At 43.9% G+C, this 20,476-nt stretch overlaps 1 protein-coding gene across 2 annotated transcripts in view; it reads right to left on the bottom strand.

Annotated features, from left to right (window-relative positions):
- Positions 1-20,476, bottom strand: part of APBA2 (amyloid beta precursor protein binding family A member 2) — a 699,615-nt gene that overhangs the window by 208,197 nt on the left and 470,942 nt on the right. For both annotated transcript variants that reach the window (XM_073652927.1, XM_073652928.1), the window contains exon 5: positions 19,274-19,313. In XM_073652927.1, coding sequence (XP_073509028.1) covers positions 19,274-19,313 — 40 coding nt within the window. The remainder of the gene's footprint in view (positions 1-19,273; positions 19,314-20,476) is intronic.

Here is a 20,476-nt window from a genome sequence, read left to right as displayed (position 1 = left end):
TGATGCCCTTCGGTCTCTGCAATGCTCCCGCTGTCTTCCAAGAACTGGTCAACGACATCTTCCGTGACCTTCTTTACTCCTGCGTGGTGGTATACCTGGACGACATCTTGGTCTTCTCTCCGGATCTTCCCACACACCGGAGGGATGTTCGTCAGGTCCTGCTTAGGCTCAGGCAGAACCATCTCTATGCTAAATACGAGAAGTGCCTTTTTGAGCAGACCTCTCTTCCTTTCCTGGGCTATGTTATCTCCCAGACAGGCTTGCGAATGGATCCCGAGAAGCTCTCTGCTGTCCTAAAGTGGCCCTGTCCGGAGGGCTTGAAGGTGATACAGCGATTCCTGGGCTTCGCTAATTACTATCGTCTCTTCATTCCTCACTTCTCGTCACGGACTGCGCCCATATCTGCGCTCACCCGTAAGGGAGCAAATCCCAAGGTATGGTCATCCGAAGCTGAGGAGGCCTTCCTTTCCCTGAAACAAGCCTTCTCCTCTGCCCCTGTGCTGCACCGTCCGGACTGCAACAAACAGTTCTACCTGGAGGTTGATGCCTCCTCCTCTGGAGCCGGAGCGGTGCTCACCCAGAAGTCTTCCTCCGGGAGAATGGTAACCTGCGGCTTTTTCTCTAAAGTCTTCTCCTCCTCTGAGCGCAATTACTCCATAGGAGACCGAGAACTGCTTGCCGTTAAATTGGCGCTGGAGGAGTGGCGTTACCTGCTTGAAGGGGCTCTATACCCGGTGATCATCTATACGGATCACAAGAACCTGGCATATCTCCAAAATGCCCAGAGACTTAATCCACATCAGGCCCGGTGGTCTTTGTTCTTTGCCCGCTTCGATTTCATCCTTCATTTCCGCCCGGCGGACAAAAATGTCAAAGCTGATGCCTTGTCCCGATCCTTCCTGTCCTCCGACCAAGAGGAGGAGCCTATGCACATTATCGACCCCTCCAAGGTGATGAATGTGGCCCCCTTGGATTTGACTCGTCTTCCACCCGGCAAGACGTTCGTGGCGCCTCCAGACCGTGAGAGGGTTCTTCGCTGGGGTCATTCTTCTAAACTAGCTGGCCATGCCGGCCAAAAGATGACCTTCCTACTCATTTCCCGGCATTACTGGCGGTCTACCCTGCGTAAGGATGTGGTAGACTTCGTCTCTGCCTGTTCATCTTGTGGCCGCAACAAAGTTCCCAGACACTTACCAGCTGGTCATCTCCTGCCGCTTCCCATACCTGTTGCCCCGTGGCAACACATCGCTATGGACTTCATTACCGATCTTCCTGTCTCTGCCGGGTGTACTGTCATTTGGGTGGTCGCGGACCGCTTCTCTAAAATGGCCCACTTCATTCCCCTGCCTGGTCTTCCGTCTGCACCTGAGCTGGCTAAGGACTTTATTCGCCATATCTTCCGTCTCCATGGCCTACCCCTTCACATCGTGTCGGATCGAGGGGATCAGTTTACCTCACGCTTCTGGAGAGCCACATGTAAATTGCTGGACGTCACCCCGGACTTCTCCTCCGCTTACCACCCTCAGTCCAATGGTCAAGCGGAGCGGATCAATCAGATCCTTACCAGCTATCTCCGGCACTTTGTTAATGCCCACCATTCTGATTGGGTGGACCTCCTTCCTTGGGCCGAGTTCTCTTATAATAACCACGAGAGCGAATCCTCTTCCAAGTCCCCGTTCTTTATTGTCTATGGCCAGCACCCCCGGATTCCGTTTCCCGTCTCCGCCTCTGTGGACAACCCTGCCGCGGATGAAGCGTTATGCTGACAAGAGACGTCTGGATCCGCCTCAATTCCGTCCGGGAGACAAGGTTTGGCTCTCTTCCAAACATGTACGGCTCAAGATACCCTCCTACAAGTTAGGTCCTCGCTTCATCGGTCCTTTCGAAATCCTCAGGCAAATTAATCCAGTGGCCTACAAATTAAAACTCCCGGCCACCTTACGGATTCCCAACTCCTTCCACGTATCTCTCCACAAACCCGTTGTCTTTAACTCTTTTTCCAACAATCCAGGTACTCCTCCTGCTCCGGTTTCCGCTGAAGACGTCTTTGAGGTAGAGAGTATTCTGGCCACTAAGAGGGTAAGAGGAAAGACCTTTTTTTTGGTAGATTGGAAGGGGTTTGGTCCTGAGGAGAGAACATGGGAGCCCCGGGAGAACATCCATGCCCCTCTCATCCTTGCTAAATTTCTCTCTGGCCTAAAAAAGGGGGGGCCTAAAGGGGGGGGTACTGTAGCGTCGGCGTCCCTGCCCCCTGCTAGGCAGGGACGCCGTTCCCCTCACCTCTGCGCTTCATGCCCGGCGGCTACCTCCCGCTCTGCTGGCAGCGCGCGCTGCTTCCCGGCCTCTGTGCTTAGGGCGCGCGCGGGCGCGCTCCCCCTCTCTTAAAGGGGCCGCGCGCGCCATACTAAGGAGTCCCCGGCCAATGGCCGGAGGACCTCTCCATATATAAGGCACCTCCTCCAAAATGGAGGTGCCCGAGCAATGTTGTTGCAAAGCCTTCACTCTGCTTCAGCCCTCAGGTCCCGTTGCCAGTGACCTGCCAGTCACCTGCCTGATTCCTGCCTGTTACCTGCCAGTCATCTGCCAGATTCCTGCTTGATACCTGCTTGATATCCGCTTACCAGCTTGCAAGCCTGCGGTCCGACGGTCTGCTCTCCGACACCTGTCAGTATGGACCAGCCTGCCCGCTCACCTGGGAGCGCTCACCTGTTACTTGCTTGCTAGCCTACCTGGAGGCTCTGCCGTCACTTGCCGTGACCACCTGCCTGTCCAGAGACTCTTGCCCGCTCACCTGGGAGCGCTCACCTGCTACCTGCCTGCTAGCCTACCTGGAGGCTCTGCCGTCACTTGCCATGACCACTTGCCTGTCCAGAGACTCTTGCCCGCTCACCTGGGAGCGTCCACCCGCTACCTGTCTGCTAGTCTACCTGGAGGTTCTGCCGTCACTTGCCGTGACCACCTGCCTGTCCAGAGACTCTCGCCCGCTCACCTGGGAGCGCTCACCAGCCACCAGCCCGTTGCCCTTCTACCCAGAGACTGTCCCTGTCACTTGCCGTGACTACCTGCCCCTCTACCCAGAGACTGTCCCTGTCACTTGCCGTGACTACCTGCCCGTCTTCCCTGGGAGCCACCTGCTTCCTTACAAGGACTGCCCCCTTGTATAGTTGCACAGAGGTTCCACCTCCCAGTCCCGTTACAGAAAGGGAGCCCAGACACTAGGGAAAAGGGGAAGTGGAGACCTCCTAGTCTGGTTTAGTGTCACCCTGTCTCAACTACCGTCCTTATATTGGCTCTTCACCAATTGCTGCACGTGTGCCTCGCCCTGACTTTCCCTGGAGTATGGCTAAGGCTAGGGAAGGGAGAAGATGAGCACTAGTCGATCTCCACTAAACTCTATATACAACAAAGGTAGACAAACAGGGGGGGATTGCTTAGCTTTAGACGATTCCAGACAAATGCGCACATGGCCTCAAGCTCCAGAGAGGACGAAGTATTGCTCTTGCTAAAGCCTCACAAGTAGTAATGAATATCGCCGGCACCTCCTTCTCAGACACACCAGATATTTATACACTCAGGACAGGGAGCTAATTAGCCAGAGAGAGGTAGCCGCTGGGTCCTAGAGACAGCCAGCCTCTAAGAAGATATCTGTAATGCCAAACGTAGAGATCTCCTGCAGCCAACAGCAGGGCAACTGTCTGTCACCTCTGACACACCTGTGACAAATATTGATTTCAGTGCAAATTGGTTTTATACTCAGATCTTTACACTGATTACTGTAGTAGAAATGCCACATTATTAGGGTATGTGCACACGGTGCGGATTTGCTGCGGTTTTGACGCTGCGTTTTTATGCTGCGTCAAAAACGCAGCGGCCAGATGTTACAGCATAGTGGATGGGATTTCTAGAAATCCCATGCCCACCATGCGTTTTTGTGCACCTGCGGATCACCTGCCGAAACTGACATGAGGTGCATTTTTCAGATCCGCAGCATGTCTATTTCTCTTGAGGAAACGCATGCGGATTTTCCCCATAGACTTGCATTAGATGAGGAAAATCCGCATGCGTAAAAACCGCATGTGTGTTTTGTGTGCGTTTCAGCAGCAGAAACGCACACAAAAACGCTACATGATGACCAATAAACTTTGTTTAAAAAATACCTATTCTCTAATTTCAACATGAAGACATGAAAACCGCGTGCATAAAAACCGCATCAAAAAACGTGCACATACCCTTAGACAGTAAAGAAATCCCTTCGCAATAACCAAGAATTAAATGTATTGTGACTAGTGATGAGTGAGTGTATTCGTTACTATTCACTATTCTCAGAGTACAGAGGAGAGCTTGTGTATTAGCTAGGGAGAGGATAAAGTATTCTTCCAGTGTCCATCTTAAAACAGCTCCTGTCAGAGGCAAAGCAATATTTTTCCTGCACACACAGAATTAGCATTGTGTGCTGCCAATTTTTTTTAGCACTGGTCTATTTTCCCTGCTGTTTTAGGGGTCAGAGCTTGCCTTCTGTCCATACTAGTGTAAGTAAAAAATCTTTGATTGCCCTGCACAAAGCAGTAATCCAAACATTTCCTACTGCCTGCTACAAAGCAAGCACCAGGACATTTTAACCACTATTTTGGAAGCCACCATCCCAAGGGCCACCAATCACAAATAGTAGATAAGTTGGAGTAGGAATACTGTTCTGGTTTGTCCACTGCACAATCTGCGCAGGGTTTGTAAAAATTAGCCTTAGGTGCTGAGTCATGGTAGACGCAGGAAGCCACCATCTCAAGGGCCTCGAATCACAAATAGTAGTTAGGCTGGAGTCTGTCTGCATTTTCTGTGGAGAGGCGTGTGCGCCTATCAGTGATGATTGCCCCAGTGGAACTGAAAACACGCTCAGACACCACACTAGCAGCCGGGCAGGCCAGCACCTCCAAGGCATATAAGGAGAGATCAGGCCAAGTGTTCAGCTTAGACACCCAATAATTAAAGGGAACTGAAGCACAAGAAAGGACGCACGTATGGTCACTTAAGTACCCCTTGACCATGTTCTGCAACTTATCCCTCCTTGGCATTGTTACAGGCACAGATAGCCTTTACTGTTGTGCTGGTCTATTGAAAATTGCCCAATTTGTGCACACTTTCCCCCCACCTCTGTTGGAGCTGGTGTTCTTGTCTCTCCCCATTATCCCTTGGTGTTGAAAAGAGCCGGTACCTCTGCCACCAGCATTGTCTGAGGGTGATGTTTTCAGCAACTGATCTACAACGGCCCTTTTGAACCATTCAATTGTAAAACTCTTTGTTGACTCCAAAAGGAGAGAAGGAAATTTCTCCTTGTAATATGGATCGAGAAAGGTGGCCAACCAGTATAGGTCGCTCTTGTCACCTGCACCTTAAAAACATCTCCAGAATCCGACCTTTTCTCACCTTTGAAACTGCTAAAACTCTTACTGTCGGTCTTATTCACTCTCGTCTGGACTACGGCAACTCTCTTCTGATGGGTCTCCCTCTTACCAAACTTTCTTCACTTCAATCCGTCCTGAACGCGGGAGCCAGGTTGGTATTTCTGTCCAGCCGCTTCACAGATGCCTCCATCTTGTGCCAGTCATGACACTGGTTGCCCATTTGCTACAGGGTCCAATATAAACTCGTCACTCTCACCCACAAAGCTCTCCACAGTTCTGCACCGCCTTATATCTCGTCTCTCATCTCTGTCTATCGCCCTACATGTGCCCTCCGTTCTACAAATTACCTAAGACTAACATCCCCCATAATCCGAACCTCGGACCCCCATCTCCGAGACTTCTCTTGTGCTGCACCAGTTCTCTGGAATGCTCTACCCCAGACGATCCGACTGATGCCTAGCCACCATGTCTTCAAGCGCGCTTTAAAACCCATCTCATTAAACAAGCCTACTACCTCAACTAATCGGTAAATTAACTTTTTCACCTATTGTGTCTACCCATTACCTTGTTGAATGTAAGCTTGTGAGCAGGGACCTCACTCCTAATGTAACTGTTTAAACTGAATTTATTGTATGTACATGTCTCCGCTTAATTGTAAAGTGCTGCGGAATATGTTGGCACTATATAAATAAAAATTATTATTATTATTACTGTTGGATAAAATGTGTGTCTTGCCACAGACACTTACCCATGAATGGTGACATGTGGGTCAAGCTGCAAAAAGGCAAACGTTCTGTGTACCCAACAGTAGAAACAGTACCCATCCTCTCCTCACGCTGATTCGTCTCCTCCTCCACCTACTCCTCTCCAGCCCATCCAGGCTGGACAGACATGAAGCTTGGGTTGGGTGTCCCCTCTGTAGCATTACGAGTCCCCTCTGAAGCATAGAAAAACAAGTCCTCTCCCTCCTCATTTTCCTCCTCATCACCCAATGTTGCCTCAGAATATTGGCTGGGCTGGGTAGTATCACCCATTGGGAAATCTGGCTCCATACCAACATGCTGGGCACTCAAAGCTTCATCTTTGAGATTATGCAGTGATTATTTCAAGAGACATAGCAGCGGGATGGTTACGCTGATAATAGCCTGATCACCTCTCACAAGGTTAGTGCAGTACTCAAAGTTCTCAAGAACCTTACAAATGTCAGCGATCCACACCCACTCGACAGTTGTTATGTGTGGTGGCTGACTCTCAGTCTGGTATTCAGCTACTGCCCTCTGCTGTTAACTAATCCTCGCCAACATATGATAGGTGGAGTTCCACCGCGTGGGCAGGTCGCAAATGAGTCAGTGACTTGGCAAATTCAAGCGCTTTTGCAGCACTGTAAAAGCAGCAAAAGCAGTAGAGGAATGGTGGAAATGGGTGGTAATAAGGCGCACCTTCTCAAGTAGGTACAGCAAGTCACGGAAAGTTTTTACAAATTTCTAAACAACTAGGTTCATCATGTGAGCCATGCATGGCACATGTACCAGCTTGCCGATCTTTAAAGCAGCCACCAGGTTACGCCCATTATCACAGATGACCAGACCGGGTTGGAGGTGCAGCGGGGAGAGCCACTGATTGGTCCGTTGTTTTAAAGGTTGCCACAGCTCTGTTGCAGTGTGTGCTTCCTGACCTTAACAGATCATCTTCACTAGAGCGTCTTGCCACTTTGCTAATGCGCTGCTGCACAGGTCCCAGCTTGGCAGTGATGGGGAGGGTAATTCAGCAGAGGATGAGGAGCAGGAGAAGGAGAGAGAGGAAGTGAAATATGAAGAGGTGGAAACCCTGACAGAAGCTAGGCCCGCCATTCTTAGCGTGGGAGGGATGTGTGATATTCCAGTTTGCGCCTTTGTCCCACCCTCCACCAGGTTCCCCCAGTGTGCCATGACAGAAATGTATCGTCCCTGTACACAACAATTTGTCCAGGTGTCTGTTGTTAGGTGGACCTTCCGGGTTACGGCATTGGTGAGAGCATGGTTCAGATTGTTTAACACGTGCTTGTGTAACGCAGGGACGGCACACCGGGCAAAATAGTGGCGGCTGGGAACACTGTATCATGGGGCAGCCACAGCCAAGAGATCATGGAAGACTGTGCTCCCACAAGCCCAAACGACAACATCTCCACAGCTAGCAATATGGCAATGTGCGAGTTTAGTATTTGTGCCTGTGGGTGCGTGGCTGGGTATTTACTCTTTCTTTCCAAGCTCTCAGACATGGATAATTGGACACTTTGCTGTGGTGTGGTTGATGTTTGTTGTGTGTGAGCAACCGCAGCTTGTGGGCAGGAAGTATGAGCGCCTGCTTCTTGAAAAGCAGATTCTGAAGGACATAGCCCAGGCGACATAGCATAAGTCTCCACCGAACCCAAAAGCACTACAGATACTGGCTAGTGATGAGCTCATGCAGCCTTTATCTATCCCTCATCCCCTCAAGATGGCTGGACCATCATTGTAAATAAGCCCCTGTCCTTTGTGTCACCCCCACCTCATTGTAGATCGTAAGCTCTTACGAGCAGGGTCGTCTTTATTTTTGCTTTAATTATTGCATTATCTTTAGCTATGTTACTTATGACTGTTGAATATGAACCTCTGAATTGTAAGGCGCTGCAGAATAGGTTGGCGCTATATAAATAAAGAGTATTATCATTATTGGTTTGACCTGCAGACGCAGATTTGGTACCCTGGTGTTCCGCCCACCTACTGGGGTGCTTGGCTGCCATGTGGTTTCTCATACTGGTGGTGCTCAGGTTGCCTTTTCCCTGGCCTCTGCTCAACTTGGTATGGCAGATGCTACAGACAACAATGTTTTTCTCTGAAGGACTTTCAGAAAAAAAATTCCACACAGCAGCTGAACACCCCCTAGCCCTGACTTGGCGCACAGCGGGGGTGCTCCTTGGAAAAGTTGACCCAGTTCTCACTCTGGGCAAACCACGACCCCTTGGTACCTGTGTTGGTGCTACATATCCATCGTCCTCTGTGTTGCTGTCATGGCTATGCGTGCCAATGGTCCAGGTCGGATCAGTGGACTCATCATCGACCACCTCGTCTTCTATCTCATCCTCCTTCCCAGTTGACATTGTAGGCTGATCTGATGGCAACTGGGTCTCATCATCATCAGCCTTCACCTATGGAGACAGTAAATGACGTTCCTCCAAGTGGTTTCCTTCTGTCCGTAGGTCCTCAAATACTTGAGCATGCCACGCCACCTCCTCTTGTCCCTCTTCAGTGCTGCACGGTGATAGGCCAGAGCCAACCAAAGGATACGTACCAAACAGATCCTTGAAGTGGCCAAGCTTGGGGTCATATGTCTCCTGTGACTGATAATGGCGGGAGGAAGGAGAACCTGCTTCAGGATTGGAAGGGCCAGCCTTCTATGCATCCACAGTACACTGTGTGGTCGTGGAAGATTTGTTGCTGCTTGACAAATGCGTAGAGGTCTTGTCTGCTATCCAAGACAGAATCTGCTCTCGATCTTCTGGCTTCCACACACGTTTACGTTCCAGACCGGGAACTTTTTCCAGGAACATAGTGGATGCATAAAGCTTCTTCTGACCTGACACAGACTGAGTGCCTTCTCGCGCACCACTGACAACACCACGTCCACGTCCCTTAACAACAGGCTTTTTTGCCATTTTGGGTTTTGTTGACAGATTTTCAAATATTGGTGGCACAAGCCAAGCTAGCTGTCACAGGCACCGCCAAATTAGTGAGTCAACCATGACACAGCCCATATGGCTAATTTTTACAAAGCCTATGCACACTGTGCATTGACAAACCAGGACAGTATTCCTACTCCAGCCTAACTACTATTCGTGATTGGAGACCTTTGGGATGGTGGCTTCCTGCATCAACCATGTCTCAGCCCATAGGGCTAATTTTCACAAACCCTATGCACATTGTGCAGTAGACAAATCGGGAATGTACAGTAGTCCAACCAAACTAATATTTGTCACTGGAGGCCCTTGTCACAGGTTGTGCCACATTGTGACTGAGATAGGGGATACATATTCAATAGAAATTTACAATTACACTGAGTGTTGATGACTGGCTGATGGCCCTCTGAAAACTTGAATTGAGGGCCACAACTACTACAGTACTCCATTATAGATAATGTTTGTCAAGGGAGGCCCTAGTCATGGAATCTTCCTGCACCTATGACACAGCCCCCAGCCCCAGGAGTAATTTTTGGAAATATGATGCACATTCTGCACTGGAACAAGTAGTACAGTATCAGGAAGTCTTCTCTTCTTTAATCTGGGGAATATTGACAATCAAAATCTCTAAGCCATTTGGAGAAGCTTCTCCAATCCATCTTGGAGGGGGACACCATATATCCTTTGTCAATTGACTTGCACAAGTGATATATTTGAGCTAGTCATCCAGTTGACTAGTGCAGCTTTATTTTTCCGGCTCACAGAGTTCAGCCATACCTGAGGATAGTAGGCCGCACTCACTGCTACCTTCTAGTACTCCATGTCTCTTGGCCATTTTCTCTGTAGTCTCTGCCCTTAAATGAGTTAAATAATAGTGAGGGCCCTAAAATATGAATAAGTGAGGGCACTCTCAAATGTACACAAGAGGCACCCCCAAAATTTCTAGAGGAGGGCATTTCAAAATGTATGTTACAGGGCCACACGAGGGCTCTCACAAAACTCAACTTTCCTGCCTACTGCAGGCCCTCTGAACATTTGAGTTTAGGGCCGCAGTATCACATGGTGGTGGAGAAGGAGGAGGAGGGTCAAGCCCAACGCTTCAGTGGGCACATTGTAAACTGCTATGGAATATGTATTCTACTATCTGAGCGTCAATGATGGAGGGGCCGCCCAAATGTCTAAGTAACAGCTGTCCCTCCAAAACGCATGTTACAGAGCCACCTGAGGCCTCTCAGGTCAAAGATCAAAATACCCGCTGGTGCATTCTAGCTGTGCTTGTAAAGTGCTGGGGAATAGCGAACTAAAAATGATGTATGACAGAGGGACCTACAAAATGTATAAGTCAGGGCCCTCTCAATTGTAAAAAGCGATTGTAAAAAAGCCACAACAGTATGTGTGAACAAAGGCTAAAAGGAATATTTTTTTGGTTTCTCTGGTTTATTTAGCCTTATATACAAGTGATTATGCAGGAAAAACTGTTTCATAACCTTTTTGGCCTGTTAAATGCAATTTAGGTTAGGTTTGGTAGTTGTTCTTGTGTGTCTGTAAAAGTGGCATAATACTGCGACAAACTTATTCCCAGAAACCATATGTGAGTCAGAAATGCATGCAGCCAATTTCTCCAGGCTCTTCCCATTCTGTTACATCACTTTCCCATCCATTTCAGCCTTTTTCTCAGGCCCCCAGACCCTTTTGTAGGGTCCAGCAGAAAATTACTCGCATTTTCCATTGACTTACATTGTACTCGCTATTCGGAATGAATACGCGATTATTACAAAGTACTCGTTACGAGTATAGCGATTACGAATATTACGGCACTTGCTCATCACTAATTGTGACACAACCCTGAAACTAATTGTGAGAAAATAGAAGAAAAACTTAAGAATTGGGTTTATCCCAAATCCTCATGGAAAGTACTATCACAATCCTAGAAAGGTATAGGAATTCCAAAATCCATCTATCTTCTGCTTTAAGATGGCAGAAAAGAACAAAGATATTTTGGTACATGAATATGTAAAAGGCAGATTCGAGAGATTTTTTACTGTCCGAGAGAGGGGTACATACCCCAGTTATCTACAGTGTGTACAATGTTCAATCATCTTCACACAAGGAAGTATTGATAAATAGTTTTCCTCGAATATTTCTAGCAGAAAAAAATAAATCCTGTTGCTATGGAAGCAAGTACTACTGTAACTTTGACAAGGGCACATGCTATATTTTAGCAGAGAATGTTATATCATTTTGAAATTGTGATTAAGAAAAGTTAACCCTGTCAGGAGAGGACTGGAACTTCAGCAAAACTTTCCAAAAACATCTTGTTTTTGAAGGATAATGCACCCGACCACAAGTCACATATCACGCTGCAAAACCTCAATGAAACGTTTTTTGAGATTTTTGATCATCTGCCATATTCTCCTGATTTTGTCCCATCTGATTATTGTCTCCTTCCAGAAATCAAAAAATCATTGCCAGAATAAAAATCTACCACAAACGAGATGATAATGGACTTCTGTGGAGTTGTGGGTTGAGGAACAGGATAACATTAAGGATTAGAATTACTTTGTAATCAATATATTAAATGTATAGAGTGGTAAGGTGATTATGATGAATAAAATAGCATTACTTCAAAAACATGTACAGTATTTTTCTTCTAGGCAAGGCCAAGTATATATCAATACTTCCTAAAAGACAACAAATTCCAAAATCCTAACACAGGAGAAACCTTCAGATTAAGGGTTTTATAACGCAATAGTAATTTTGTCATTTATCTACTGAAATGTTCCTGGGGTTTGGCTTGCACAGGAACAACTACATAACGTTCATAAGATTAATGATTGATTTGTGTTTTGAAAACTAGACAGAAGAATCTTTTGGTCGCCATGCCCCACTTCATCTTCCAATGTGGACAAACAGTGCTACAACTCTACACTGTGTTCCAAATTATTATGCAAATAATATTTTCTCAGATTTTCCCAAATTACCTATATGAATTGCAGTCATTGTAATTTTCCAGTCAAATAACTATTAGAGTACAATTGAAAGGTTTTTGTACAAACTGCCTATGATAACAGTATATTTTTTAAAAAATAAAAAACTCAAACTGCACTCAAAATGCATGTTCCAAATTATTATGCACAGCAGAGTTTTCAACCTTTTCATTTTAATAAAGAACAAAAAATAGTAATTTTTGAAATTATAAGCATTAGCAGGTTATTACAAACTGAAATCAAACAGTTTTCAACTCAAAACTTTATTCTAGGTGATGTTACATTTGCACATAGGACCCCTTGTTCGAAAGGAGCTTCTGAACTCTCTCGTCCATTGAATTTGTCAGGTTTTGGATGGTTTCTGCTTCAATTGTTTTGCATGAGGACAGAATACCCTCCCAGAGCTGTTGCTTAGATGTGAACTGCCTCTCGCCATCATAGACACTCCTTTTGATGATGCTCCAGAGGTTCTCAATGGGGTTGAGGTCCGGGGAGCATGGGTGCCACACCATAAGTTTGTCCCCTTTTATGCCCATAGCAGCCAGAGATGCAGATGGGTTATGTGCAGCATGAGAGGGGGCATTATGACAAAATTGTGAGTAAGTCATTCCTTACCATGAAAATTAACTTAAAAAAGCACTCCCATCATAATTTTTGCTCTTTTGGTATATTACAATCATCACATTATATAACATTGTGTACTTACAATTGCTTATTTTTCCCTTCTACCCAGATAATTATTCTCTCTTCCATTATGTCTATGACATCATGTGATTAAAAATGGCCTAACTAAATCCTTCTAAGCTCTATGTAGAAACAGGAAGTCAATTTTCCCTGTATGAGTGATAAGTCACTGCAAAAGTCCCTGGTAGGGGAAGAAGCGGAGCATTTGGTCAGGTGTTGAAGAGGAGAATGATTTTTGCAGAGAAACAAAACTTACTGTTTCTACAAAGAGCAGAGAAAAGAGCAGAATTAGCTGTGTAGAAAGGCAAAATGAGAAATTATAAGTGCACTTTGCTATATAATATGATGATTGCAATATATTAAGAGGATAAAAACTTTGATGGGAGGAGTGCTTCTTTAATAACAAAAAACAAAGAAAGAGGTTCAGTCGCTGTGAAGAAGTCTTCAGGGCCCCCAAGTAAGTCCAGCAAGTGCCAGAACCATCTCTTAAAGCACATTCCGCTATGGAATCTATTCAATACCAGCACAGAATTTACTCAGGAATGGCAGAAGGTACATGTTAGTGCATCTGCATGCCCAGTGAGGTGAAGGCTATTGGAGGCTGGCGTGGTGTCAAGAAGAGCTGAAAAGAAGCCTCTTCTCGCCAAGAAAAACGTCAATAACAGACTGACATTCTACAAAAAGTATGGGGATTTTACTGCAAAGGTTTGAGAAAAAATTATTTTCTCTGATGAAGCCCCCTTCAGACTGTTTCATCCAAGGGAGTCGGCTCGCTCACAATTTTGCCTATGAATATTGCCATGAATAAAAAAATTGGTATCTAAACATTCTGCAAGAGCAATTTTTCCTAACGATCCAGGAGTAATGTGGTGATGAACAATGCTTATTCCAGCATGATGGAACGAAATTTCACAAGCAAAAGTGAAAGCTAAGTGGCTCGGTGGCCAAAATATTGAAATTTTGGGTCCATGACCAGGAAATTCCCTAGATTTTAATCCCATGGAGAACCTGTGGTCAAAACTCAAAACAGATGGACAAACAACACAGAAGTCGATATTCAGCATGCCAGGACAAATTGCAGAAGTCTTAAAAAATGAATGACAACACTGTAAATATCAAGGCTCTGCATAAACTTATATTTGTCAAAAAAATTTAAAAACTTAAGAAATGCTTCTAATTCTACTTCAGTAACCATAGAAACATCTGACTAAAAGATATAAAAACACTGAAGTGGCAAACTGTGTGAAAAACAAAATTTGTGTCAGTCTCAAAAAATATTTTAACAAAATGTATTGTTATTATAACACAAACAACAGCGTAGACAAAACAAGTAAGAACATTCAAAGATGTGCACATTGAACCGGAACCTGTTTCATTGACCAGAATCTGATACTGGAGTTACAAGCGATAGGACCTACATAACAATGCATTGGAGCTATGTAGATATAATGAATATTTGAATTAGATAATAATAGACAGTACATCTAAAGTAATGTCAAACAGTAATCAATAATGACAAAGGTGCAACACACAGTACAGAAAATACATAAATAAAGCAGTATTAAAAGAATATAAAAGAGGTCAGTAATAAGACTGTGCAACAAAGTACCATGTGCATAGTCACCCGGGTGAATTGGCTCATAGAGACAAGTAAGCCATCTCCTGTTGCAGTACTTGTTACAGATATGAATTACTTTTTGATCAATGTATTAAATGTATCGAAAGATGATTATGTTTAATAAAATAATATTGCTACAAAAATATTTCGCTTTTTCGTGGCTTCCTACTAGCAACACATGATGCTTTCCTTATGAGCTAATTAACCTGGGTGACTATGCAGTGTAACTGCTTGCTTCTTTTATATAATATTGATACTACATGATTTATGTATTATTATCTCAGTGTGTTGCACCTTTCTCATCATTTATTACTCTTTGACAACCGATCTTTTGTATATGTCTTTCCTTTTTTTTTAACTATCTTACTTTATAAATAACCAAACTATGTTTTGACTCTTGTTCTTATTTGATTGCATTTTTAGTGCTGCACATGTGCCCAGCTTTATTGTTATTATACTGCTTAGTGTACAACTAGGATGACATTGTAACTGATAAATATGTTTTGGTTGGTTTTTCTCTATTGGCATAGCAACCATTGTTGACTCATGTGATACTACTAACATAATCAGCGAGCATCAACACGGCGCTATGTCAATCCCAGGATGTACGTTACCTTAGGTTAGAAAAAATAAGTTTAACTATCGCTTCACTTTGTCCATTACTTATACGTCTTTAGTATCTATCTTTCCTATGTTACTAATCGTTTACTGCTACCATTACATTTTTTGCTGATGCATATGGTGTCATTAAAGGGGTAATCTACAGGATAGGTGATAACTTTTCGATCAGTGGGTGCCCAACCACTAGGACCCGCACCAATTGACAGAACGGGGAGCTTTTATTCGTGTTAGAATGGAGCTGCAGAGTGACCTGCGCTACACTCATTCCCTGCACACGGCTTTTTCCAGCAGCCCCATAGAGAATGAATTGAGTGGCAGTTGTGCAGCCGACCTGCTGCACCATCTTGTAATAGGGATAAAAGTTCCCTATGGGGAATATAAATTCACCGATTGTCCGATCAGCGCAGGTCCTATTGTGGGAGGTCCATTGATCAGCAAGTTATCACTTATCCTGCAGAGAGGTGATAACTTTTTTTTAACTAGACAACACCTTTAAAATGTGATTATATTTATATAGCACATTTTTGAGGGTGTACGTGTAATAGTAGGGAAGGACATAGCCTTCCTTTGGCACTGAAATAGTTAACGAAAGTGTTCCCGTAGTTAAACCTCTCTGAACTGTTGGAAGGCCATGCTAAGGGGTTAGCTTTAGTGGTCCAGTCAGTAGAGTAGAGGGGGGAACTTAGTGCCCTTATCAAGCCTTGAGTGTTATAGAGCTTGTTCCTGGCATAATTCCTTGTGGGCTGCAGTACCTGTAATCAGCCACAAGATGCCACTGTCATCGGTGCAGATGTCAAGTTGAGTCTGCTAGCAGTGTTACAGACAGTGACGGGGTTAATGCTGTGTGATGACAGTCCACAGAGGGTGGGCACATTAGGAAAATCTCTGCTTAGTTTCCAGGAGCAGGAAGTGATGTTCAGTAAGACATAGGACAGTGAACTGTACGGGCAGCCTGACTATATGGTGGCTGCTAGGGTATACGGGAGCTCCATACCCTCAGACAGTGGGATCACCAGTGTAAAAGTCCCCCCTACGCAAGAGTCCTGTTAGCCGGCAGTAGAAACTCAACAGAGGTATTGAGGACCTGGGGCATTTCTAGTCAGCAGGAAGCAGAGGAAGATAAGTAGGACTCCAGGCTAAGATGTGGGGGAGATATTGGATCCGGAACACTGTTGGTGTTGCAGAAGAGTCTCTTGGGCTAGAGATTAGAGTCACAGAGATGCTTCACTTAAAGAGGGAACCAGGGCTGAAGATGTTGCCAGCGCCTGTGAGATAATAACCTGTCGGGCCTTATCCATTATATCTGCCTGTAAATACTGTACATATTCCTCTTCCCCAAGTAAAGTCCAAGTTATGGTTGAGAATCTCGTGTCCTCTGAATTTATTGCTGCCCTGGTCCCAGAAGAGAAATGCCGGGAGACAGTCGCGATCGGATGGTTTGAAGTAAGTGGAGAGCACCACGTACACAGCCACATATCAGAGGGAGGACACGAATTGTCTGTAGGGTGCCAGAGCGAGAGGGGGCAACAGCTCACCCACGACTACCTCGCTGGGGCACCTTACATATGCTGCATGAAAAAGGCTCAGGATAGAGCTGAAACGTGTCGCACTGTCATGTATGCTGCCACGCAAATAAAAAACAGAATTTTCATCTCTTCATCATAAGTCCGGTCGCCTGTTACAATTGACCTCTTGCGGTCACGTCACTGCCGTTCCTGGCGCTGACACTGGAGAATCCTCATAGCGCGAAGTGCGTGTACTCGGAGGATTCACAAGTCTGCAATCACATAGAGAGACTGCAGACTTGTCGTTTTAGACTGGACAATCTCTTTAATGAGGTGCATGGAGATACTAAAAAAGTAAGATCCCCTATATTGTTATTGTTGAATTATTCATTAAATGATAACACTGGTTATAGTTAAAAAAAAACAGCGGCATACGCTCTTCTAACCTGACTGTCCAGTCAAAAATGACTCTTGCTGTTATCTACAGAGAATCAGTAGATGTACATTAATACAAAAGCATTACTTATTGAATTCTAGACATTATTATAGAAACCATACAGTAAGCCTCCTGATGTTTGCAGCTTAATTAAGTCTTTCACTTACTTGGGCCTGCAAGTGACTTCTTTATAAAAGCTTCTGAAAATTATCACTTAATCAATGCTTGGAGGAGACAATGAGTGATAATTACTTCCACATTCAATACACATCACCCTTACTTTCTATTATCCTAAGCACAAGAGTCTATATGTCTTAACATTTACCCTTTTAAAATTGCCATTTCTGCCAATTCTCTGTGTATTAAAGGGAAAAAATAACTTTTATAGGTACTGAAAGGGATAAGACGGCTTGTTTCATATTACCAAATAATAAAATACACATCATGTTAGCACTGTGTAATTGATCCTTACAAATAAAGAAAATACTTCTTCACAAATATAAGGTGGGAAATAAGTCTACTGCTCCCTTTACAAAGAGGCTACTGGTTCTGTAGGACATTGACCGTTCTTACAGCCCCATCAGAAAAAACTTAGCATATAATATTCCTTTAGATAAGGTTAGCATTAACGTCAAACACCTACAGTGTACAGTATATTGTAAAAAAGCGCAACGCTGATTCCAGTTAAAACAACGAGATCGGTTATGTCATGGGTTTCCTTCTGGGTTCACATGAGCGTATTTTTGGTCTGAATGCTATCCATGAAAAAACAGAAAGCACACAAACTAATGTTATTCAATGGGGAAGTTCAGATGAGCTGCTTTTTTTTACAGCTTTTTTTTACTGACCAAATCAGCGTGTGAACAAAATCACAGCTTGCACTAGTTTCTTCCATGTGTCTCATGAAACTTGCCCATTCAAATGCGCAAAAAATTGGATGCCATTCGGAGACACTGTGTAGAATTCGATTTTAACAGATGCAGTGCAATTCAGTGACTTAGGAAACTGTATTTAGACTTGAACATTTTTAATAACTGCTGATGTATAAAAATGGATTGCACGCAGACTGCACATAGATGACAAAAAATATTGCAAGTAGAAAAGAGGCTACGTGGCATTCCCTTAGAGGGTGCACAAGTAGGATACCACTCCAGAAGTAAAAAAAATAAATTTGGCACTCCAAGATTTCATGCAGAAAAAATAATTTTATTGTGCAAAACAATCCGCTTTGTTGCCAATATATGTTAACGTTTCGGCCTATTTATTGGCCTTCTTCAGAACAGTGTGTTGTAGCTGAGTAAGTATGGCTGGAGAAAGAGCCAGGGATTGTTAGTAAAATACTCGTACATGCATCAGGAAGTCCTGTATGGCGCTGTGAAAAAAACACTTTTCTAAATCATTATGTACAAACAAAGGCAGCATCGTATTCATTTAACAATCTAACCAGTTCATTGCTATATACACTTGTGATTGAGGATAATGTCACAATTGCATACAGCTGAAAAGTGGGGACCTGAAGTTGGTTACTGGTGGGCCCTTGGCACCCCAGTCCAATGCTGCACGCACTATGTTAGTCATGGCAACATATTATTACAAATATGTAAAATAACCCAAATAATTCTGAAGCCAAGGGAGTAAATTCCTTCTCACTTTCCTGCTCCAGGGCTGGTTTGTATGCTGCTTGGAATTGACCTCAATTATCTTGGCAAAGCCTAGATTTACTCTGTTCTTTTGGTGGGTCAACTTAACAGCGACTGAATAATTAGATGACATAAGCGAATGAGATTCATCTACTTTTTTATATTTAATTAAAGCATCATTTCAGAGGTTTTTTTTTTATTTTACCACTGGAAGTAGTATCACTAATGCATGTGCCCTGCCCTAGTAATATACAGTACTTACCAGCTGCTGTTTTCTTCAGTTCTCAGAGCCGCTCTGGACGTCTTCTTCTGTTATCGGCACCGCTCCGATCGGTATTCTGAAGGTTGTGACTTGCCGACTCGCTCCAGTGTTCGCTGGGTGAGACGGAAGTCACTTCTCAATGTAGGTCTGAGACCAAGAACAAGGTTATCATAGACTTACACTGAGAGTTTGTGACCGTTACCTCTACCTTCCGGTCAGTCAGAAATTGTGGTCATAAGATGGTGGATCGAGACCGGAGACGTGCCAGAAACAGCTGAAGACTGTGGCGGGTAAGTATATTACTAGAGGCAGGGAACATGGAGTGATGAAATATAAAAAAAATGCTGGAGTGGTGCTTTAATTACAACTGTAAAAAATGACCTTCTAAACATACAACACTGATATCAAATTGTAGAGATGTACATACCATCCACAAAACTGGGGAAAGACGCCACTTTCTTTGTTTGCTGAAACAAATAACAAAAAAAAAGTTAACAACCCCTAACAACTAATAAATAATATTGTTTGATCACATATATTGACAATATGAGTTAAAAAAAAGTCTAAAAATAAAAAAAGATCAAATGGGTTTCTGGGCTTGCGCCAACTTTCTACAGTTATTCTATGTGACTGTAGATTGGGGAATCCTGACAATGGAGCATTGTGCACGCTGTCAGGATTCCCCTTACCGTTCTTTTGAAAGAAGCAAGTTAGAATCTAGTTGGCATGTGACCACCAGTTTGGCAATCACATATTGGCAGTCACATGATACGCCGCCCTATCTGGCAATTGAGAGAAATCCTAACCACTTCAGTTTCAAAGCCTGAAACCAGCCCTGATCATGTGCAGGTCTTGCCAAGTTTTGAAGAACCCTGGAGTTTTTGTGACAGTTTAAAATGCATTTTTTACCTACCGTATATATATAGGAATTGATACAAAATTAAGAAGTGTTCCTTTATGTATTTGAAAACAGCATCAAAAACTATCTTTCAGTCTTTAGACAGTAATTATGTTTTGGGTGAAAATTCTATTTAACCTGGACTCATAAATACAGTTTTTTTATGTCACATGCAGAAGTGTACTAAAAAAAGAATAGGGAATGTTATCGGGACCATGTCAGCAGAAAATTACCAACTGTGGATAGTAATCTTTTCTAAGAATGTTTGCTTTTTCTTCTGTGAATATTTATATTATCAATTCCAAAATCTTGATCTTGTGATTCTGGCTACTGATTCTCCAAAACAGAATACTAATTTCTGCTCTGTAGAGGCCACTTCTTGGCAGCTACATCAGTATCATCACTGGAAGAATTATAATGAAAGGTAACAACTACATACAGATAACATAGGATAAAATTACTTACAATAGATGATGTTATAGTTCACCACGTCCCCCTCCCTGCACAGTGATACTGCACAGGTCACAGAGCATGCCTAGAAAACTGTCCCATAGAAGACAGACTATTGTCTGTAATGACCTATATAATTGCTGTAAAACACATTTCTAAATGCTTTTCATAGGCATAATGGACACCGCATAAGCAGAATACATTAAAAAAGTCTACAATAAAAAAATGAAAATTGTGTAGAAAAAAATATTGATTTTATCTGGTATTAATAAGTAGAAAATA

This window comes from Phyllobates terribilis, unplaced genomic scaffold, assembly GCF_046119375.1.
Source record: "Phyllobates terribilis strain yellow unplaced genomic scaffold, ASM4611937v1 Scaffold_11__3_contigs__length_659146591, whole genome shotgun sequence".
NCBI lineage: Eukaryota > Metazoa > Chordata > Amphibia > Anura > Dendrobatidae > Phyllobates > Phyllobates terribilis.
This window is presented reverse-complemented; position numbering and strand designations above follow the sequence as displayed.